General features: G+C 35.4%; 2 protein-coding genes across 7 annotated transcripts in view; both read left to right on the forward strand.

Moving 5' to 3' along the window:
• Beta-spec (spectrin beta chain) overlaps positions 1–10,986 on the forward strand; it is a 29,823-nt gene extending 18,837 nt beyond the window's left edge. The window contains exons 4-13 of one of the 6 annotated variants that reach the window (XM_076315512.1): positions 21–112; positions 221–325; positions 488–630; positions 858–916; positions 1,490–1,546; positions 3,051–3,152; positions 4,856–5,011; positions 5,768–6,035; positions 6,179–6,361; positions 9,884–10,986. In XM_076315512.1, coding sequence (XP_076171627.1) covers positions 21–112; positions 221–325; positions 488–630; positions 858–916; positions 1,490–1,546; positions 3,051–3,152; positions 4,856–5,011; positions 5,768–6,035; positions 6,179–6,361; positions 9,884–9,887 — 1,169 coding nt within the window. In that variant the 3' untranslated portion in view covers positions 9,888–10,986. The other 5 variants (XM_076315513.1, XM_076315515.1, XM_076315514.1 and 2 more) reach the window with 5 other exon arrangements.
• A 3,192-nt stretch (positions 10,987–14,178) lies between these two features.
• Positions 14,179–24,117, forward strand: LOC143149581 (sortilin-related receptor). Its single transcript, XM_076317120.1, has 9 exons — positions 14,179–14,445; positions 16,486–16,767; positions 16,847–17,008; positions 17,085–21,349; positions 21,560–22,113; positions 22,183–22,436; positions 22,734–23,214; positions 23,400–23,606; positions 23,770–24,117. Exons 1-9 carry the CDS (start codon positions 14,179–14,181, stop codon positions 23,829–23,831), a joined length of 6,534 nt encoding a protein of 2,177 aa, XP_076173235.1. The 3' UTR covers positions 23,832–24,117.
• The last annotated feature ends 424 nt before the right edge of the window (positions 24,118–24,541 follow it).

A 24,541-nucleotide genomic window follows, 5' to 3' on the forward strand; every position in this document is an offset into this window, starting at 1 on the left:
GAATTTTTTCGACATTTAAGTTCTGGAAGTCTATCAATTCGCTAGGGATGCAGCGGTAGCCGAGGCATGGTTGATCGCTCAAGAATCGTATCTTATGAGTCAAGAACTTGGCGTAAGTAGTACAGCTCTTAACCGTTCTGCTAGTTTCCTTGCTTATCGGCCGTACGAATTATCGATGTTATTCCTATTCATTTTCCAATTGTAAATGTAATTTTTACAGCACACGATCGACGAAGTTGAGAATCTAATTAAGAAACACGAAGCGTTTGAAAAATCAGCAGCTGCGCAAGAAGAAAGGTTCAGTGCCTTGCATCGACTCACCACGGTCAGTAGTTTGAAACTACTTGTAAAGATGATTGATTTTATATAGTCTATATATATATATATATATGTGGCGTAAATAATTTAAAGAGCGAGTCGACGAAACTGCGAGAAATCTTATTTATCTTAATCGTTTCAATTTACTGTGAACGCGTACGTGTTGTAGTTTGAGTTGAAAGAATTGAAGAGGAGAGAACAGGAACGGGAGGAAGAAGAGAGACGTAAGAAAGAGGAAGCCGCAGCAGCCGAAGCAGCTCGATTAGCTAAAGCAACGCCGGTAACTAGTCCGGATGAACCGCCCAGTGAAAGGTACGTATTTCAGTGCTATTATCGTTCGTGCGCGATAGTTAATAAGGTAGAGGATATTCGGCCAGTAATCGAATTATAGTCTACTGGGTTCTAGAATTGGAACAATAAATTTCATATGCAATTTAAATATTTATTTACAACTTCGTCCAGTTATAACGGCGTATAAAATCTAACTCAATTATCTAACTCAAAGCCAATACGAATAAAAATGTATTTTTCTGCACTAGAGCCGAAGCTGAAGGTGTACCTAGTGGAGAACGTACCACCGGCGAAGACGAATCACATGGTAAGATAGTATATTGCACAATATATTGAAAGGCATTTTGATAAGAGTGTTGTACTTCGCATTGCAAAACATTTATTGTACGACCACAACGCATTTGAAGATACAAATAGCTGTACTTTGTTTTCAAAACGGCTAGATCCTTAAAAGATTTGTTTTTGTTGGAAGTTTTGGTTACGAGCTCTTCCGGCAAGACGAACATAACGTTCTTCCATAATAGTAATGTTAAAGGAATGATAATCACCGAGCGATCGATCAATCGATCTACAAACACGAATAAGGATGTTTCTTTTTTGTTGTCTTTTTTTTTCTTTTTTTTCCATTGTACTACTAATACAATGTGTACTTCACGGTTTTGCTTTCCACGTATCTTGTACACTTAACTCTCAGGCGACTGGTTTTTAAAACTAGTTTGTTTGGATAAGCATGAAATTGCTAACAGCACGTTTATTTTTGCCTCTTTTTCCAACCTGTTTTCGAAATTGACTCCGTTCCACCGAACATCCATTTATTCCGATCGTAAATCCTTCCTAAATGCACCCTAAAAAAATGCGGCACGGAATGCACAAACCACAGTGGCACATCGCAAGGCTTCTACACGTACACCACAGCCTCAAGATAAACCCAAGGAAGGTGAGTGTCCTGACGATATAAATATTGCCCTTCTTGCGCTGAGAATTATTTTAACTTTGAATTTTTGCTTTAAAAAAGGTATACTTGTCTTTTGTTATTTGATAATCACCAAGCAGTGCATTATTTCTCAGACACTTGTGCGTCATTCAACATATTCTGTAATCACCACATTTTTTTCTACGACTCATGTTTATTTTACTTCATTTTCACAAGAACGATCTTTTTCAGGATATAGACAAAGCGTTAGAAATGAAATGGTGTAGCCTGCACTAACTTTATTGTTCGTAATTGTGTCGCTCTATTAAATACCAGTTTTTTATGTGTTATCGAAAGTGTTGATTTCGTTCTTCCTTCGTCAATGTTATTTTCTTTTTCTACAAACAAAAGTCTGGTATTTAATGGTTAAATTAAGTTACATTTTACGTACAGATCCTGCTACATTGATTCTTTAAGCTGGTGATGGACCATAAGATTAAATCATCTATTAATGGCAGCATTTCGCAACAGGTTTTCCTTTTTTCTTTTCACATTAAGATTAACCCGTATTGTGCAATTGTATCCATATATAATATAATGTAACTTTTGCGCAACATCGGTCGAACTGTACATTTCACAAAGAACTTTGACTCTTTCAGCATATTTGTAGGACAACTACGCTTACCGCTATAATCACAGTTGTAACCGTTTACATGCTTTTATTAACTCTTTATAGCAGGTGATGGAGTTGCTCTGGCTGAACTACAACACAATCGTTTATTGAAACTGAGATTGTTCGTTCTTTGGATCTGATTCAGTGAGATTCAAAATTAAAATTGAATCGCACGTCTGTTGAATAGTTATTATACTAATACGAATCTCGGAAAGACTATTTTTGCGCTAAAAAAAAAAGAAAGAAAGCGAGTGAATGAGTGGGAGAGAGAGAGAATGGGAGGGAGGTTGTATTTGAAGGTGTTGTAAACGTTGAATTGTGCTTATTTGTGCATGTGTAACAGTTTCCTACAACAGTAGAAAGAAGCTTGTATAGCTAATTGTTCGTTTGTTGCTACTTTATCCGCAGTCCTTGTTTCATTTTTTTCTTAATCATTAAACTCTTTAAATTATTTTGGGTTGCAACAAATAAAACATCTTGCGAGTTACGTTGGAACAAAACGATTTTTTAATAATCAACGCTTTCGACGAGTAGAATTTCATTTTTATACAACTTTTTAAATACGGTAACTACTACGGAATGTCGTAAACGAGATTTCGTTCAGCTTTGTGCACAATTATTAATATAATCGGATACAGTTTATCTCGTATGTTACAACCTAATAAAACCCTCGCATCGTATTTTCTTTTTTCCTGAAAAATTGCGGCTCATATTCAGTTCATAAATTATAATTAAGCAACTGTAACGTAGTGATTATTATATTGGTTATCCAACTTTCGTAAAGTAGCATTACTTCCCCTTAGCCTATCTATTTAATTCTAAACTACAGCATGATAAAATTGGTATGTGGTGTAGTGCATGCTCAGAAACCTGCACGTCTATCTATGCGAGGAGAAGCAACACCACCCGCCACCCCCTCGTCCGCGAAATCTGCACAAGGTCTGTCCAGTCCAACAAGTAAGTCCACTTAAAGGATCACTAATCACTTTATTCGTCGTTCGAAAAAAAAAAAAAAAAAAAATTGTGCCTTTAAACCTCGAGTAAGAAACAAATAGGACGTGTTACAAAAATCAAATACGACGAACTACGGAAAACAAATGTTTCCAAAATATTTTTACGAAAAAGTTTATGTACAAGAGGAAATGTCGATTGTTGCATATACCGGATATTCGTGATTACATAATACTAAAGTAATTTGGCTCTTCGTCTGAACTTCTTCCTCTTGGGCCGGAAGGACAAATATTGCCAATTTTGTCCATCAATTGACAAGCTTCCAGGATTCGTAATGCCTCATCGACAGAACGTGCCAAGCAATTCTCGCTGATTGCGATGTGTCGGATCACTTGATCCTTATCGATTACAAACATCCCCTTTAAAGATATTCCTTCCTCCTTGATAAGTACCCCGTACATCTCAGATATTTTGTGATTTTTATCCGATAGAACAGCGAATTTCATATCACCCAGACCACCTTGTTTTCGTGGAGTAAAGATCCACGCAAGGTGTGAATATTCCGAGTCCGTAGAAATTGCGACTATTTCGCAATCTTTTGCATTAAAATAAAAGCACCGAGTTAGACGATAGATATTGTTCGAAAAATGTAAATCAACGTTCGATACTAATGTTTGATATATCGGTTATTAATGTAGTTGGCACTAGTTCTTTACGCCAACGAGTATGTATTAAAAATTCTATACCTGATTTATGAAAGTCTTCCAAACGATCGTTGAACTGTATCAGTTCTGTGGGACATATGAAAGTAAAATCATACGGGTAGAAAAGTAATATCAAGTACTTCCCCTTGTAATCGTTCAGCGATATAGTTTTCATTTTTAAATTGATTATCGCGACACCTGACCAAGACGGCGCTGGACTCATCGGTACAGGTATTAGATGCAACTTGGGTTCCAATTGTGTTTCTGGTTGCTCGCTACAACAGGTGTCTTTCTGTTCTAATACTTTCTTTTCAAAAGATTGGTTAAAAGTCATTACGATTGTTCGCCGATAAAAACAGCTCTTTCTTGTAAAAAGTTATGTTCGTTTCTCTGAAAAAATATGAACATTGCTGAATACCCATTCTATCGTTAAAACAAAAGCTGAAGAGGGAAGAAATCAATTTTTCGTTTATACGTATTGTCTTGGAAGGTTTTTGTAATGAAAATCATTGCGTGGACTATTTTTCCCCCCATTGTATTTATAAATATCTCAATGTTTCCTTAAAAGAATATTTATTAGAAGAAAAAAATGACACGTTACGGGTTCATTACATATATACACACATACACGTACGTAACTACTTGAAAAAATTATCAAATTTTGTCGAAATTCATAGCGATGACAAACAATTCTACTTTCTCTACTTTAGAAGCTCTTTTTATAATATCCACTCCTTGCACGATGCTTGAGAAGCAATATTCTTTTCTTTCCAACAATTTTTGCAAGATACTTATTTATTTAGAAGCAATTGGGAAAGCAAAAATTTCTTGCATGAGCATGTTGCACGAGTATTTACAGAACGAACTTGAAATTGGCATCGATTCGTGTAAATACGGTACTATATAGTAACGAACCCCTATCCCTGACCAATTCTACAAATTAGGCTTTCAATGTGAAGAGTAAGTAGTTAATAATATCGTGTGTGTTACGTGTATCGTTGAAAGCTCCGAAAGGTGGAAGCGGTTCCGAGTCTGGTACTTTAAGACGTAAGGAACGTAGTCGCAGCAAGTCACCATTCAGAAGTTTCCGCTGGAGAAAGTCTGCCAAGTCGCCGAGTTTAGATCGCAGTGGCGTGAGTGATGATGAACGCAGCATTTCCGGTAAGCAATTCTTTACGTGAACGATCCTTTATCTTTCCATCGTAATACCCATCATTTCATCTTCCTTCGTGCAGATCTCAAGCAATTCAGTGATAAGAAGTGATTGAATGTCAACAATCTAATGGAATTAACATTAGTTAGTATAAAGTTAATGAATTCTTTGTTATCTAGATGTTAATTATTCTGGAAAAGCCAAACCTTTTTTTTTAGTGCCGAAAAATTACTAATCTTTCTGTTTTCAGCCTGGTTTGAGTTTTATTACTCGACAAAATTGGAATACTTTCACGAGTGTGTATCCCTAATCTTTCGAGCTGTATGTTTAAATGATAATGGGATGTGCGATGAGAAATAAGATATTAAGAATATGGGGTACGATAATATTAACAGTAATGACAAATTTATGCTGCATCCTACTAATTGTATGCGATTGGAATTGAATCTGTTTACAAATGGTGTTGTACCAAGAATGCGTGTATGTTTGGGTATTTAAATTGCATCTAGCATCATCTAACATATTTGAAAGCTGTTTAGGTATTCCTGTCCAAATTGGGTAATTTTGTAATAAATGTATGACATAAGTACCAGTAATTAATTGTGTTACATGTTCGCAGCTCTATCATATATGCAATGGAAACTGGATGTTAATTGTAACGTAGATAATTCGGTTTCTTTTTTTCTTTCTCTCATTAATGATTTATTAAATGAAATAACTCCTTGCGTTTCTCAGTTGTTTTACGTTATGTTTCGCTTTTCCAGAACAACGAAGCCCTACCGACGACGAATTCGAAGGTGTATTGCAAAGAAAACACGAGTGGGAAAGCACAACCAAGAAGGCGTCCAATCGATCCTGGCACAAGGTGTACATGGTTGTTCGTGGGCAAAGTTTGTACGTATATACGGACCAAAAGTCGTACAAGGCTGCGCCCGATCAACCGTACAAGGGAGAAACTCCTCTTGACCTGAGAGGCGCGACTATTACCGTAGCAAACGATTACACTAAGAAGAAACATGTCTTCCGAGTAAAGTAAGATTTCTAGATTAATAGCGGCACTATAACTATTTCGCATTGCCAAATAATAATTTATGAATTTAATATTGTAAGTTACTCCGACACGTATAGTTTGAATTGGTGGTTCGAAACGATCGATTTCTTCCTATATATTACAGATCACAAAGCGGATCCGACTTCCTGTTCCAGGCCAAAGACGATGTTGAAATGAACGAATGGGTTACTGTATTGAATCAAGCAGCACAGGGTGCATCAGGTGCAAGTACGTCCAGGGCGCATACTTTGCCCGCTCCCACACAAGCCGAAACCAAGCGGCGTAGCTTCTTCACTCTCAAGAAAAAGTGAGTTTAGAGATAGGAGATTCTGGAAAAGTTGGTATGGTACTCCGCGTATGACATTACGTAACGCCAACGTATCGCGTAAAGTAATGAGATTCATGGAACTTGAAAGGAAACAGGAGCATTTGTTGACCACGTGCTTTGTTCAAATCTTGTTTGTTATCGTTCGCCTTGCGAGTCGATAATGAGTTTTAAAAAATTTTCACAATTGTACACGATGTTTCTCATATTTTCATCATCGATGAGCATTGATTATATTTTAATTTGTGCTGTGTCGAGCGATTGTTAAATGTTAGTTAATGTTAATCAATTATTATTAATTGTTCGTTTTGGAAGACCTAGTAAAGGTATATTTACAGGGGTAACGGTGTATGTCGACTTAGATTTAAAATACTTTCTTATTTTTTTCAATTAATTATGCAATGATCTAATTTGATAGCCCCTCTCGCCGTCTGTGTCTCTGAAAGCTAAGTAACGAAGTCCATTGTACGTTTGAAAGTGTAGGTATTAACGGATACTTTGCTTCTTTCCTTGAGTGTCATTGATCATCCTTATACGAGTGGCAGGTGATCACCTCGGAGCATTAGAATGAATGACAATTGAAAGATTCGAGGTCTTCCCAGTCATTCCATCATACGATTAGCGCTGGCAGACATCCATTTCATTCGATCATATTGCATTTATCATATTTTAGAAAAGCCAAAAAATAGAAAGTGAAACCAATGAACTTAAGAAAACAGTACACAATTGGAACAACATTTAGTGATTGGCGGTGAGTCGCACAACAAATCCTAGATCATTACCGTCGTACTACTGCACGATTAATTGATCATCATTTTCCAGTTGTTTTCTCCTTCTGTTCCTTTTTATTCCTTTTTTTCATTATGATTAGCATCTCGAGAAGTACAAGAGGAATGTTCTTCCAATTGTGAATGCGGAATGGTTACCAAGGTTCTCTAAGCAGGAGAACGTGTATGTGCAGTGCTTACTGTGTTTCATATTCTAGAGGTTCCTTTAGTTTCTGTGAAACTTCGGAGTCGCTAACTACAGTCATATTTCGTTATCCGTTAGGTATAATTATACGTAATTTTTACATAGATTAATTTCATTATAGATTACGGACTAAAATTATTATAATTTCCAACTATTGTAACGATTGAGTATACTGATATATTATGTTTAACGAAAGTATTCCAAAGATTTTAAGTATTTGCTTGAAGTAAAGTAAAAATTATTCATTTGTATGATCGAGGATAGTTAATTTTTACTTTACTTTTCATTGACTTTTTTCGTTCTAGAAAAAATACTATCATAAATAAAACTCAACGAGTGGTATAATAATTGAATGTTAAATTAAAAATTGATATTAAATGTTTCGACATTTCTAAATTTTATGGTTCTATGTGTAAGAGTTTTAAAACTCAACGAGTATACATTTGCATAAGTATGGTAAGAATAGAATCTCGTAAATGTTGCATTAAAGAAATGTGTATGAATTAGTGTGAAACCCGAAAGACTGGTGGCAAAGTTCAAAAAAGAATCGATCGCTGAAATAGTTTCGCTTACACTAAGTTAAGTGTCAGCTAATCAACGAATAGCGAGATGGGTGACTGTAATACCTAATAGATTGCTGTATTTTAGCGACAAAACATTTCCAAGCATTTTTACAATTTCAAAAAACTTATACAACTCGAATATATGAAACACACTCGTTTTAACGCGTCACGTTTATCCAACAGCTCAGTTCACAGGCGCTTTTTATTCGCATTTTTCATTGCTTTCATAAAATGTTTCTTTCGTTCGCCTAGTATGTGTATTTATTATATGCGTAGACATATTAAAATATTTTGTATCGTTGTTGGATTATAATTGTGGCTAACCTTTTTATAATTGCTTATTCATTACATCATTCATTTGTTCACGCTTCTTTGCTATCGGAGAACTTTCAGAAATCTTCGTTTGTAAAACGTAAACGTTATTGCCTTTCCATTGAAGGTAAATTGTACATACATGCGACTTCTAAAAGAGTGTAGCTGCTAAAAATGAACCTGATTCATGCATATGACTTCAATTGTTCAAATTTGTGTGTAGCATTCGTATGCCCGTCAAACCTTGAGCAATAGGATAGCATTCATTTAGCAACATTAAAAAATATTTTAAGACGTAGTAATGTTTTCCCAATATACAAGAGTGGTCCATTTCAGCCTGTCCATTTTATTATCTGTAAAATTGTACATCATTTGAGATAAAATGTTTTAAATTAAAATTGAAGTGTATCAAAGGAGATATTCTGTGGACAAACTGTGTCATACATACAAGGAGTCTTTATTCGGATAACTTCAATATTTGTTTCAAATATTTTCCTCTTAACAACCGGTTTTAGGAATAATAAAATGGTAAGGAAAAAATGGATTGTGCTGTGTTTCCTTGTGGACATTCCACCCGATTTTCATTTCGTACATGAATTATAAGTTTTCAAGAGGCTGGAGCGTCATTATTTTAATTTTATACATGTTAGGATTATTAATCAATATTCGGGCATTATTATAAATTTAATTATGTGAACCTTATTCGGTGGAGTTTTATTTAAATTATCATAACTAACAATTGTGTATTTTAACGATAAATACCTTGTTTAGATGTAATTAACTATTTGAATATGAAGGACTTGTGTACAGGATGTTCCAGATAATAGTATTCAAATTTTCTCGGTATATACTTTGGAAATAGTAACGGACTTGCGCTAACTGCGATACTTTTCGCATATTCCAAAAAATGAATTACCATATTTTTTAGAAGACGTTCCATTGTTTTTTATCCAAAACATTGTAAATACAATTGGATAACTGTCCGACACATTGCGGAACACAAGTTCGGTAATGGTTGAATAATCAGTTTACTCACAGACGGATAGGTCAAGTTGGGCCAACCCTTTGACCTTCAAGATCGTCTGACTTTACGCCACTCGACTGTTATCTGTGGAGAACCTTTAGAGAAAATATTTACCGAATACGAATAAATTTCCGCAATAAATGAATCAATGCAAAAATACTAACGATGCATTCGATTACGCGAAATAAAATAGAAATTAAATTCAGTTTAAACTACGGGTTAAAAAAAGTTTAAAGAATTTATGTTTATACAACATTTCTTTTTTCTTATTTAGTCCCATAAAATGTACCGAAAAAGTTTGAATACTAAAATCCGGGACATTCTGTATATGTACGCCCACTAAAAGTAGACAGTCAATTATAAAAAACGTACATGCAAATTCGTTATACGCAATCTGACCCACTGGTCAGAGGGTTAAAATTGGTTTTTCGATACAACATATTCTTCTATGATAAGGTAAATATATCAATAGTTTTGATACACGTTGTTTTGCTCTGGGCCTCGTCAATAAAAACATAACGATGTCAGATGAAAGATTTACAAAACTACCACTCACATGAAGTTAATGTAACACATGTTCCTACACCCCGTTAATATTTTAATTTAACGCTCGCTTTGTTTGCCAATTTTCAGCTAAACTGGAGCAGTGAAGTTCGGTATAAGCCGCTCAGCACAACACGCGTTTAAAGAGAAATGTTTCGTCGCTCTGTGTGGTTAAAGCAACGCTAACATAACAAATTAGAAGACACACACACACACGGCCATGGTGTTTTACGAAATGAATTGAAGGACGACCTTTACTAAACAAGTCATTTAATGAAATGCCTACATCTCGACTACTATCAGCCACGGAATAATAGAATATTTAAACTGCTGTCTGTATGTGTTAAATACTTCACGCGCGTGTAGGCCATTCGAAGTCTAATTGCGTTTTTAGTTCTTCAAGGAATTTTTGGACACTTGCAATATATCGCTAGTTGAGAAAGTGACACACATTCGGTATGTCCCACGTTAGCGTGATCGAGCGTTTACTCACTTGAATGTATCGATCATCAAAAAGTTTATCGTATATGCTATCAGGGTATCTCGTTGTCGGACATCTTTTTGAACTATCTTTTGAACGTGATGTATTATTGTTTGCGCCAAACACAATTTAAATTAACTCAACGCGATATTACTTTATGTTTCATATCATTTTATAATCGGTCATGACAACGGTACCCTTTCTGTAATTTTTAATAGAAACAAAACATAGATTTTAAAGCTGTTATTAGATTGCTGCAAGAGTTCTATCAGCTATTAGACTTATAAGATAGGAATGTGATCATTAAAGATACCTTATATTCAGAATTGAACTATATGTATTGCTTAAAATGAAGAATCAAATATCAGAAATAAGAATTAAACTGTACACTAAAAATAGTAATATATTTATTGAATGTTTAATTTGTAAACTGAAATATTTTTTAAAATATATTGGGCATTTTCATTATACTATGAAAGTTATTCCAGTAGATGACTCTTCATTTTGAGCAATGTAGTACTTGCCAATATGTCTCAAAAAGCATTACTATTCTTTTTACATGCTAAACAATGCCTTCTTTAGAACAGTTTTTGATTATACTATTAAAAAAGAAACTAGTAAAGCAAGCAATGCCTTAAAAGGACTGTATTTTCTATCATTTTAAATACTAGCGAGAATACTTGTTAAACGTTAGAGTAATGAAAACACTTGTGCTGAATTTGTCATATTTTGTACCAAAAAATTTGTAGAGAGGCTTTCTTAGAAGTGATAATATTTTCATTTATATTTAACAAGAGATTGTTTATAGAATTTATGCAGCAACCTGATAAATGTTGCTCACCTTAAGCAGCAAAATATGTTATCATCTGATTTATAATTTATCCCGTTTTTATTTCATGTCTATAGAAAAAGTTCAACCAACAGTTCAATTTCTCCACACTTCCTCTCGACTCTGTTCTTCTTATTGTACTTTGATTTCGCGTTTTTCCGCAAACAGTATGTTTGCGTTTCAATGACTGCCATATATTTTTAAGAAGCACACTAACTTGGGACATGTTATATAAATATATAAATAAATATATAAATATTATATATATAAATATAAATTAGCTTTTAACAAATTGTTAAATATGCTGCGCCCTAAGGGAATAACGCATTGGAGAATTATAAAGAATGGAACACTGTGTAATAATTCGAAGTTTCCTCTTATACAATCCCAAATATCATGATTCTATGGAATTAAAGAAAGAGAGACGTTTAATTGTGCTGTAGACTTCTCTGCGTGCAATGCAGTTCTTATCAAGCGTGTGCTTATCATTGACTACAATCAGTTTAATTGATATTGATTCCACTTAAAGTGTCTCGCTTGATTCTAACTGGACTTTCGCGTTGCGACTTGCGCGATTATTAACTTTCTTTATTTTTTCTTTTTGAAATATTTATCACGTTCGTTTTGTTTCTTATAGTATGTAAGCGAAGTTTATGAAGGACCGTGCCTGAAACTTTTTCAGTGTGAATTAACGATTGACTTTTAGAGAGAGTTTATTTCTGTTCTATCGTCTCATTTTAATGTGACTCGAGCAACCTGATGACGACTTGTTCCATGTTTTGGAATGTACCTTCCTTTCTTTATCGGTAACAACGTTTTCCTCAGTGGATCCTCTGCGTAGCACATGCGGGAAATGTGTTTTGTGAAACGTCTGATGTTTTTTACCTATTGTACCGTGCGCTTCACTGATTTGTACATACAATCACGGGCAACGCAGTATGCTTAGGAGATGGATAAAAATAATGGCAACAACAGTTTAATCAAAATCGACAACACGTTCGCTTTTTTCTAATTTAATGCATGTGCATTTAGTGAATGTTTTTTAAATATTTGGAGTCGCATTGCTACACTACACAACTTGATATTTCATAGCTATGTGTTTTATATATAAATAAATAAATATATATATATATATATATATATATATATATATATATATACATAAATATATATATACATATATATATATATATATATATATAAATATAAATATAAATACGAAATAATGAAGATCAGTAAATTATAAGAAATAAAAATTATTAAAGTAATAGATAATATATGATAATTGTAAAATTATCCGATTGTACTTCGTGTACAGAATATTCCCCACCGTAATTCCTAAGAACATTTTGCACAAGGTAATTCAAAAATAGCACTTCAAAATTTTACAACTACATTCGATATCTCAAAATTAAGAGAAAGTTGTAATAAACGTGAAAGACTAACATGTCTTACTTTCAAGTCAAACAATAAAATACAACCAAAAGTTTTGTAATACTACTTTTGAATTAACCTGTATAAGTCCAAAATTACATATATTTTTTTATACGCTTATATATGTAGTGTTAATGAAAACAATGTAGGGTCATTGTAAAATAATTTTGATAAAAAAAAAGAGATTCAGACAGATATACTGCATAAGAGAACATTTGTTTACAGAAAATGTTTATTTTCTTAGTGATTTTAATTAATAATATTCAAATTGAAGTTTATTGTTTCCATGTAATTTATTTTTAATATAAAAATTGTATAGTTCAATTTTGTAACTATAATTGCGTACTCAAAAATTTTTGAAGTATAGAACTTTCGAAAAACATTTTTTTTTTTAAATATTTTTCATAAAAATCATGTTTTCACATTTTACTACTATCTAGTATTTTGCTCCATGATTAAGGAATAGATCGAAAATATTTTCCATTACAATGATCTTTATACGTGTATGTACGCAGCGTAGGGAAGACATTGATGTCGCCAGGAAATGAAACCCATTATCTAATGTAGTTTTATTATTACTTCTGAAAGCCACCATTAAAGTACTTAGTCCCCCAACAGCGGTTTTCAATTTTGTTCCAAAGATTTCTTTTTATTGGCTACTACGCCAATAATTATTCAAGGACGTTAGGAATCATATTATTTCAATATTTGAAATTAAATAATTTACATAAATATCAGAATAAATGATTTTTATTATAATTCTAATTGCGTTTTTATATTATTTTTAATTTTCCTTCAACTGGATATAATTCACGTGTAAAATTTATAGAACATGCCACAATATATATCTAAAATTATGTACAAGTGATATTTTGTACAATTCTCGAAAATGGTTCTCATGATAATCGTAATTTGAATGTAAGTACTTATATCTTGCATTACTTGGTGTTCCAAAATGCAACCAATGATAACCTCTTGGTCGCGTATTCAATGTGCGATACTTTTCCCTGCGCCTGCATTTGTTATCTACATTGAATTCCATAAGTTCTGAACAAAGTGATTGTTTCATTCCAAAAGCTTGTAATCTGATTTAATATTGTTCAATATTACGGCAATATTTTAGACTAATTAATGATTTCCATATGCAAATCACATATTAGCTAAATTTATCGTGAGGCATTTTTTCAAACATTTTAGAGGTTATTTTCTGATTCTCTTTCTTTATCGTATTGCCTTGTATGTTGAAACTCTTTGTGGTATGCATAAATTCAATACTTTTGAATGCATTCCCAATGTATTCCCAGTAATTCCCAATTCACTTCAAACAATTTAAATGCAATAAAATATATTTATATTTGTGTCATATAGACACAATTGAAATTTACTTTATTCCTCTGAGAAGCGTGGAGATTTCCGGAACACCTTGTATAGATATATCATATATACATATACATATATATATATATATATATATATATATATCATATATATGACATCTGTATGCAATGCACATGTGTTTGTGTGTGTATAATGCATGTATTATGTATGTATATATATATGTGTGTGTGTATATATATATATATATATATATATATATATGTGGTGTGTGTAATGGCATTAAAGAAAGTCAGTCTGAGCAAGATGGCCGGCCGCATCAGTTCGGCCTTTTATTACTCCGCGCTTGTTTTTCATTTACTACTGTTAACGATTTCGAATAATGGAGTGAGGTACGGTGACAAAGCAAATACGCTTTTCGTCGCAAGGAATCATGATTCGTACGGTTACAAACAGCCGCTTGTCATTAACCGGAATGAACATTCGGATGATGCCAGGGAAACGTCATCTAGTCGAACCCGAAGGGATGTCCCTCCAGTGCATTCAAATAATAAATCAAACATCCTGACGAAGGTACACAATCATCTTTCTGAGTGTCGTGAACGATTCAATTCTTTCGATCGTGCGCGGTTAGCGGAAATGCCATTAACCCATTTCCCGCATAATTTGCTTTGTTTTTGTTGCCTTATCTTTGCAGACTTGTTGTTCACCGATAGGGACGATTTTAGAATTTTACGTGGCAGTTAATAAGGCCAGCGTACAGCACTGCCTTTGTGCGCCGACCAGCGGAGAGCGTAATTGTCGTATTATGTCTCTTCCGGACTAAATTTAATCAATCCTGACGAAACGTAATAGCGTCATAGTCGTTCTGTTATTGACATGCAGAGGTCAGTAACCGCTCTGTATGTCTTTCCTTTAATTTTTCACCAGAATTTGTATTCATTTATTTATTTATCGTTTTCATTCGAGGATTTTGTTGAATAAAGCTCTCGTTGATCGTTATCGTCGTACATTGATACGTATCTGACTTTAAAAGTCATTTTATGACGCATAAGTTGGACAAAATCGCTTATGTTTTGATTAAAATATATTTTACGTTTTGTATTTGTACATAAACAATTTATGTTTAATGAATAAAGGTTATAATATGACGGGGTAAATTAAATTACTACTATTGAAAATCTAATTCTTTCTTTTTCGTAAATATTTATTCTTTGTTAAAAATCGAAAAAAAAAAAGAAAAAATGTGTGTCCAACATAAAAGTAAAAACATTCCAATTCCAAAATATATGATTAATTGTAGGTTTGTTATTTGATATAGGAGATATATTTGTAAATGTATGTACTTTATTAATGATAAAGTAAATACAAGGAAAAGATGAAATTTGCTCTGTGTAAATAAATAATGCACTCCAAGTGTTCTGATATGATAGTACATGACAATTAGTCATAGGTACATGTCATGCTCTTGAACACAATGAAATGCTAAGTTACCCATACGTAAATACTTACACAAAATATGTGTCATCAGTATCTAAACCAGAATACATTACCATAAAGTACATATACTATAATATTAAAGATTAAGATATTAGTCACCCATATCAATAGTTAAAATTTCAATGTAATATTAATTTTCATAGCAAAAATTAATTTAATAAAAGCATTTATACTATTGTTTTACAATAAATTATGAATCTCAAACATTTATTACATTTTGACAGAATATTTATAGTGATTTTACAAGAATATCCTTTAATTCTTTTTTAATATAGGATGTTATTACTGATTGATTAATATCAAACTCTTTCTTGTGCCACAGAAACAAAGACCTTGAAGTTATTTAAAGCAAGTACAAGGAAAAATTAAAGATAATTTTATGACTTTAAAATTTTTTTTTACATGTATGGATAATTAATTGTATTCAAAACATAAACTGATACAATATCTTAAGAGATGATTACACTAGTTTTAATAAATTTTAATTACTAAAATAATATTTTATTAATTTTGAATAAATTGATACCATTGTGTATTGCTAAATTGTATTTTAAATACTTTTCAGACCATTATTTGTTGTAATGTTAAGTAAATACTAGAGGAGAAAAACCATTATATTTTACATGTATTCACTTAATATGAGGTAATAGTTTTCCAAGAGTTAAAAACAGCTTACGAATCATATGTTACATTTATCTATTGAAGATTGAAGAATTCCTTCTTGTATTTTTTTAATGCAATATAATATATATATACACATATCATACGCAGATTCTATAGACATGTATCAACTTCTTCAAGAATCAATAATAAGAATTTACTGTGCAACCTTTGTTTTTTTAAATATGTTCGTTATCAGTTTATCCTTATCTGTATTATGATTGATATTATTTGACAACTTCTATCATGTACCAAAAACAATAAATAAAGGTACAGTCTAATCTAAGATTACAAAAATCCAATGGATTAGCTGTTTGAAATTAAATAAAAACTTTTTACATATAGAAATGTATATTTTGTGATATCTAAATATGAAAGAGTGTACAAGTGAAACAAAAAATGGATACATAAGGTAAATAACTGTCATACACATTAATACATTTATGTTTGCAGGTTAATGCTTTGAATGATTCCCATCAACAATTAATGGTTCATTGGGTCGGTGAAGGATCTAATGTAATAATATGTCTAGCAAGAGACAGCACACCTACCGTGCTTGTAGAACTGCAAGGAAGTAAGGTTTCTGTTCTCAGTAATCCTAGTGCTGTATATATAAGTTACGATTATGGTGATACATTTGTGAACAAGACTGACATGTTTATAATCTCTACCAAACCAAATGTAAAATATGCAACTTTGGACAAATTTACCAATCATCCAAAATATTATAAATATGTAAGTTTATATTTGATTAATTTTTAAACATTTTATTATGTATGTTTTCATTATTCTCATAATTTATTATGTCTTGCAGTGTATCTTTGTAGACAGTTCAAATAGTTTCATTTTCATTACATCCAACAATGGTGAAACTATACGAAAAGTGGGTCTACCATTCCATCCAAGTGAAATCTCATTTTATGAAGCAGATCCTTCAATTGTCATCGCTCTTGATAAGGTGGATGCCACACGCAAAGTAAGGTTTTCAATCTTTAATTCCACATATTGTTTGTGTGTTATTATTGTATCAATGTTTTCATGTTTTACTTCAGTTATGGTGTTCAATGGATACAGGATTCACATGGAAGCCAGTGTACCAATATGTGAAAGCATTCTTTTGGTCCCCTACATTTAATTTAGTGGTTGAACATATAGAGCCTTCTGGTTCAAATACTATTTTGGAATTTGAATTGGCGGATTTAGTACATCTTCGAATGATTTATTTTCCGAAAATGAGAGAGTTCAATAAAAAGTCTGTCGTCGTAATCACAAATGTTGAAGATTTTGAGGTTGAAGGCGATTATAGGTTTGCAATTTCGAAGAATATAAAAAATGGATCAGTAGTCTTGGATCTGTATGTGTCACATAAGAATAAGAGCTTTGTTAAAGCTGAGTTCAATACAGACTTACCTTGTGAAAGCTATTACATCGCGGATGTTTCACATAATAGAGTCTTTGTTGCGACCGCCCATAGTGAAACCCAAGTTAATCTTTATATATCAGAAGTCATAGATGACAAAAAAGCAACATTCGTATTATCTCTTGAGGGAATTCTTACATTCTTTCCAAACCGCACTTGGAAAGACAGTTGGTTAAACGATGTAGCTGACGAAGCATTTACAGACTTGTATAAGGTTGAGGGTCTTCGCGGTATTTATATAGCATCACAAGTAAAAGGAACGCCGAAATCAGGCTCCATTGGACCAGAACATTTAGTATCGTTAATAACATTCGATCATGGAACAACATGGAACCTTATAAAAGCACCTGTTGCAAATAACGAAGGATTTTACATTCACTGTGCGAAAGACTGCGCATTGCACCTGAGTCAACGTTTCAATCAGTTGTATCCCGTGACGAGATCGGTATCGATTATGAGTTCAAAGTCCGCTCCTGGCATTATAATGGCAACCGGAGTTATAGGACCAAATCTTAAAGGTCATTCTGGTCTTTACGTGTCCAGAGACGCTGGTCTTACGTGGAAGCAAGTTCTCAAGGACTACTATTTCTTCAATATGGGTGACCATGGTGGTTTGTTGGTAGCGGTCAAATATTTCAAGTCACGCGGTGAAACGAGCGAACTTTTTTATTCTGTCGATGAAGGCGAATCCTGGCAATCGTACAAGTTTAATGAAAAAATGTTACGAGTGTACGGACTAATGACTGAACCGGGGGAAAATACGACGGTGTTTACAATGTTTGGCTCAGACAGCGGACAGCATCAGTGGTTGATAATTAAGGTTGACTTGCGGAACGTGTTCGAAAGAGATTGTAACGAGGATGATTTTAAATTTTGGTCTCCATCGAGTACGGATTTACCAGTGATAACATGTGTATTAGGGCGGATGGAGACTTATCAGAGAAGAGCGGCGCGAACAAATTGTTACACAGGCGTAGACTATGATCGCCCCATAAGGACGGAAATATGCCCGTGCGATTACAACGATTATGAGTGCGATTTTGGTTTCATGAGAGATGGCTATCCGTATCATTGTATCCGCGACAACTCTATAAATTTTTACGATCCTTACGTTGTGCCACCCACTTGTAAACCTGGAGAATTTTATAATCGGACGAAGGGGTACATAAAGATAGCCGACGATGAATGCATTGGTGGCATGGCCAGAAACTTCGAACCAGACGAGATTCCATGTCCTATTGTAGAGACGTCGGAGTTTTTGCTGGTGGCTCAACGAGAACATATATCGCGCATCGATTTGATAGGAGAGACACTGGAAAAATTGCCGGTTCTTGATTTAAAGAACGTGATAGCCATAGAGTTTGATGTAAAGAACAACTGTCTGTATTGGGCGGATATTGTGAACGATACGATTGGCAGACAGTGTTTTACGCATGCCGTGAATTATCCTGAGATTCTTGTAGAAACTGACCTGAGCTCTATAGAAGGAATGGCACTCGACTGGGTGTCGAATCTTTTATATTTCGTGGACGGTGTTAAGATGAGGATTCAAGTGATTAGGACAGATATACACACAATGGGGAGAATGCGAAGAACCATCCTTGGGTCTAACAATCTGCAAAAGCCCAGAGGTATAGCAGTTCATCCAATGAACGGATATATGTTTTGGACCGATTGGGCTCCGGGTAATGCCTCTGTTTCGAGGGCTAATCTTGATGGGACGGACGTCAAGCGGTTATTTGTAGAACCGACCGTTGAATGGCCAAACGGAATAACAATAGACCATATATCGGAACGTATTTATTGGGTAGATGCTAGGCAAGATTATATCGGGTCTAGTGATTTTGATGGTAAGAAGTTCAAGAAGGTAATTTCGAAGAACGTACGGGTATCGCATCCTTTCGCTGTTGCGGTATTTAAGGACAATATGTATTGGGATGATTGGAAACAGTCAATGATATTTGTTGCGGACAAGAATCACGGTTTAGGCATAACAAATATTATCGGGCAACTGCCTGGTTTGATGGACTTGAAGGTATTTGGGCACAATAGTCAATTTGGCACGAACGCTTGCAGCAACAATAGCTGTTCGCACATTTGTGTAGGAGCACCTCGCGGGGGTCATGTCTGTCTTTGTCCAGACGGAATGGAGATGAACGCGACTGTTTGCATGTGCCCAGGTGGCATCCGGCCGTTTGCAAACTCTACGTGTCCACGTGTTGCTAGTACCTGTGCGGCAAATCAATTCGCCTGTCATAATGATGTCTGCATCCCTTCGTTTTGGCGTTGCGACGGAGACAACGATTGTGGTGATAACTCAGACGAGATCCACTGCAACAGGACCACGTGTGGCCCGAACAGTTTCGAGTGCGACGACAATGAATGCATGTCAAAGTATTGGATTTGCGATCTGGATAAGGACTGTGAGGACGGAAAGGATGAATTAAATTGCAAATATTTGAACTGCACCGATTCACAATTCAATTGCGACAACGGTAGGTGTATATCGCACAGATGGATATGCGATGGCGAAGATGACTGCCGGGACGGCTCCGACGAAAGAGATTGCACGGGAAAAGTTGAGCCAAGTACCTGCAGATCCAATGAGATCTTATGTAAATTAGATCACGCGTGTATACCAACTGCTTGGAAATGCGACGGTGAACCAGATTGCACGGACGGCATGGATGAGGCAGACTGCAACGATATGGTTTGCGAGAATTGGCAATTTACATGCAACGTAACGTTACAGGGCAAGCATCGATGTATTTATAAGTCTTGGGTATGCGATGAGGACAAGGACTGTCCCGATGGTTCGGACGAGGTGAATTGTACAGTTGCAGTGTTTCCTCCACCACCGTTGGTTCCACTACTGCCCAGCAGTCCCTGCAACGATTGGATGTTTATGTGCAAGAATAACAAGTGTGTGCCTTACTGGTGGAAATGCGACAGCGTGGATGACTGTGGTGATAATTCCGACGAGATGGGATGTGGAGATACCAAGGAAGTTGATACCGCTACTGTTGTATCCATCACTGAGCAGCTCAAAGTTTGTCGGGGACATCAGTTCCAATGCCTGAATGGTGAATGCATACGGGACGCATGGGTATGTGATGGATCAAAAGATTGTTCCTCTGGAGAGGATGAGGTGCACTGCGATGGAGTTCAGGTCGCCTGTAGAGAAGGCCAGTTCATGTGTCGCATGGATGGTGCTTGTATACTTATAAAAGATGTCTGTAACGGTGTAGTAGACTGTCCTGATGGGAGCGACGAGTTAGGCTGTTCAGGTGAGCAACATTCTAGTCCAGCAGCCACGCCGTCCTGCTTCCCGGGTTTGTTCCCTTGCGACGAGACTCATTGCTACCCGTTGGCGGCTTTTTGTGATGGTTATCCGAATTGCGTGGATGGCTTTGACGAGAACAACTGCGATAAGAATAGCTCCCGTGTTTACGAAGTTCTTGTGATGGGAGTCGACGAACGATCAGTAAACGCTACCGGTTTCTTCTTGTTTTGGTGGATACCGATACCCACAAATGTAACTTTCGAGTTCCTGCCGTCTATAGCATATGCAGAACCGGGTGCAATCTGGAACAATGCAAGCAAATGGATCGAGGAAATGGAATATCAGATGAACGACCTCAAGCCATATACTCGTTATAATGTAACGGTTCATGTTAGAATAAAGGGGCAGTCTACTGTGTTTCCACCAGCAAAATATCTAATTGTTACGACCGGGGAAGGTGTTCCATCAGCACCACGGAACGTCTCTGTTACGCAGGGCAATGGAACCCGCGCAGAAGTCACTTGGCAGGCGCCTCTGCATCCAAACGGACCCATAATCGGTTATGAAGTCTTTGTGGCGCCCCCGATACCGCCCACGCGATTCATTAGAACAGGGTTTGCAATTTTTTTAGAAATAATTATTTTAATCTGTTGCATAAAGATTCTCGATAAAATAGTTACAAAGAACCATTATTCGGAATAATCAGAATCGATATGTTCACTTTTATTTATTTCTTATAACAATTATCCCGAATAACGATTCTTCATAATAATTGTTTCAAGAACTGCAGTTGGCATTATAACCGTTTTCAATTCTTGCTTTAGACTCAAGACATCAGCGATTATCGATATGCCCTTCGAGGCAGGCAAAAATTATTCATTTTGGGTGATAGCAAAAAACGGGGACCATGAGTCTGCCTCTTCTAACGTGGCAACCTTGACTTTTGATGGATCTGCAAACATAGACGATATTGAGGATCTCAAGGTGGTCTCAACGACAAATCAATCTATTACCTTATCTTGGAAACAACTAAAAGACGTTGATAGATATCAAGTTACTCCAAAGGCTCCTGCTCCATATCCCTTGCTGCATGGGATTTCAACATTGGAGAATCAGATAGAAGTCACTAAATTGGCTCCAGGAGTTACATACATTTTTGAAATTAGTGCTGTAAGTAAGACATATGTTGGAAAGGCCGCCACCATATCCGCTACTACAGAAGGTACAGCTTTGCCATGGGTGACAAGACTCGTTGCCTTGTTAGTTAAACCATACGGAACCACAGTAAAACTGTCATGGGATCCACCAAAAAGCACCCGGAAGATCAAGTGGCAGTACGCGGTTCATTATGCCGTTGATATAGTGGAATTCTTCAGAGGTAATTCTTTGGGGAACGAATGTACCGCATTACCAGGTTTTTACTGATCTTAGGGAATTACGTTTACAGATTACAAGTTTCTCACCACGAACTTGTCAACTACTATTAAGGATTTGGAGGCCTGCGAGTACTATATGTTTGCAGTCGGTGTGAATGGGGATTATGGTGCGGGTGCTTTGAGTCCACCGGTTACAGTACAAACAAATTTCAATAAACGCGCTCCACCGAAGAAATTGAAGATCATGCCAACGGAGAGGCCGGATACTATAATCATTTCATGGAGCGCAAGTTGCCTTACGATCAATGAACCCATCCCGTATACGGTAAGTTTCGAGCTTTTTATAATTTGATGATGAGAACTTTTAAGTATCACTACAGAACTTTTAAAGTATCGGGGAGATGAGATGGGAGACTGTCAATATAGTAAATAGTCGATAAAGAATTCGGGTAAAGACAATTGAATAGTTTTTAAGTTAGGTAAATGTCGTCTGACATTTAATGAACGTCCACCTCAGAAAAGTGAGGTGGTAATTCTGTCCACGTAATCTGTACGACTTCTGGGCTAATGAATAGATTTATAGGAAGTGTTTACTTCAGGTATGTTGTTGCTTTGATTTCAGATTACCGTGACAGAGTTGACGCTCAATAAACATTTCATTGTTACTCTGCCGCCGACGAATGAAACGATAATGAAGCATACGTTTAATTTGATAAAACACGGTGGCAATTATCGATTCGTTATAGCGACTGATGTTGATAACGCAATCCCAAGTCAGCCAATCATCTACGTGGCTCCTGATATCTCGCCACCTCATCAACTGACAGTTCTCCATGAGAATCAGGACTATGTTATCTTCTGGCAAGAGCATGATCTACCAGAAAGCCTCAAGAGTGCATCCTATCATTATGAGATTCTTGTAGTAGAAGGATCAAATAGGATGAATGAGTCAATTGCTAAGGTTTATGAGACCGAACAGCCACCGTATACTTACAAGGATGTTAAGCCAGATGTAATTTATACTTTTGCTGTTCGTTTGGTTACCGATGAAGGCTATAAAAGTCCTTTGAGCGAGATTTTGAGCACCAGGACCAGTTTAGCGGGTATTTATCTTATTGTCTAAGTCATGATATTTTGAATACGAAAGGTCAAACTATCTCTCTAATTTATACATTTTTGTTTACATTTGATAATTTGGTATATGCTCATCATATATACATTATATGATGCATCAGCTTTATTAGAACGTATTAATATATGAGCTATGATGTATGAATGAACTTTTCAGGGAATCAACTACCTGTGACAATGAACACTTCGAATATCCTGTCTTTTGCAATACCTATCTGTTTACTGATTGTGGCTCTGGGATCTGCGTTGGCTTATTTCGTTGTAAGACATAGAAGGTTGTCTAACACTTTCACCCAGTTTGCTAATAGTCATTATGATACTAGACGCGGGCAAGCGACTTTCCCAGGAACTACAGATGGTTTAGGTTAGTTTTCTTATTATTTAGTTTTGTTCCTACAGAGAAATTTAAGGACAATTGTTTTGTTTATTTGGTCTCATTGTTGAATATCACCGTGTCCATAAGAAGTATCGTATACTATAATAGAAAATAAACTGAGAAGTGAACGACAATATATTTCTTTTTGCAGAAGAAGAAGATAGCCCTGTAATCCGAGGCTTTTCCGATGATGAACCGTTGGTAATAGCATAAACGCGAGCATCAGACTGTGCCTGCAGTAAATTATACACATCTCACACCCTATGCAAACATAAACAGCTATATGAAACAGGCTCAGCTGATATATCTCACGTATATATACATACATGAGCACAAATATGATATTTATATGTTAGGAAGAATGTGCCAAGACACTATTATTAATATGATAACTTCGAGTACACAGACACACACATACATTTCGCAAGCTTTTATGAAACTGTCAAGACTGCTTAGAGATTTCATTAATCGCAGTAAATACAGATTGATTAGATGGGCAGCTTAGAGCACTTACATGAAAGCTTTTGCATACCACCACCTTATGTTGTGTAGAGATCTAATTATACATGTACATGATATTAATTAGTATACGGAAAGTTAAGTTTACGTCATATCGGCGGGGCCGCAGAGATGGAAACTGTTGTTTGATATATCTGTAAAAGTCGGACAGTGTATGAAGAAAGGGGTAGGGGGAAAAGACAGAGAGAGAGAGAGAGAGAGAGAGAGAGAGAGAGCAATCTGTACATATAGTAAATATTTTGTACTGAACCGCAGAACCTATGAACGTTTTCAAGATGCAATGCATATGACGACGTTCATACGGATTTGTACTGTATATGCATAACGAGGAAATCATGTATGCTCTGACGAATTTCTTTCATCGTTTATGCTTTTGAATATTTATACCAAGAGCGGAGTCCCGT

The sequence above is a fragment of the Ptiloglossa arizonensis genome, chromosome 7, assembly GCF_051014685.1.
Source record: "Ptiloglossa arizonensis isolate GNS036 chromosome 7, iyPtiAriz1_principal, whole genome shotgun sequence".
Lineage (NCBI taxonomy): Eukaryota > Metazoa > Arthropoda > Insecta > Hymenoptera > Colletidae > Ptiloglossa > Ptiloglossa arizonensis.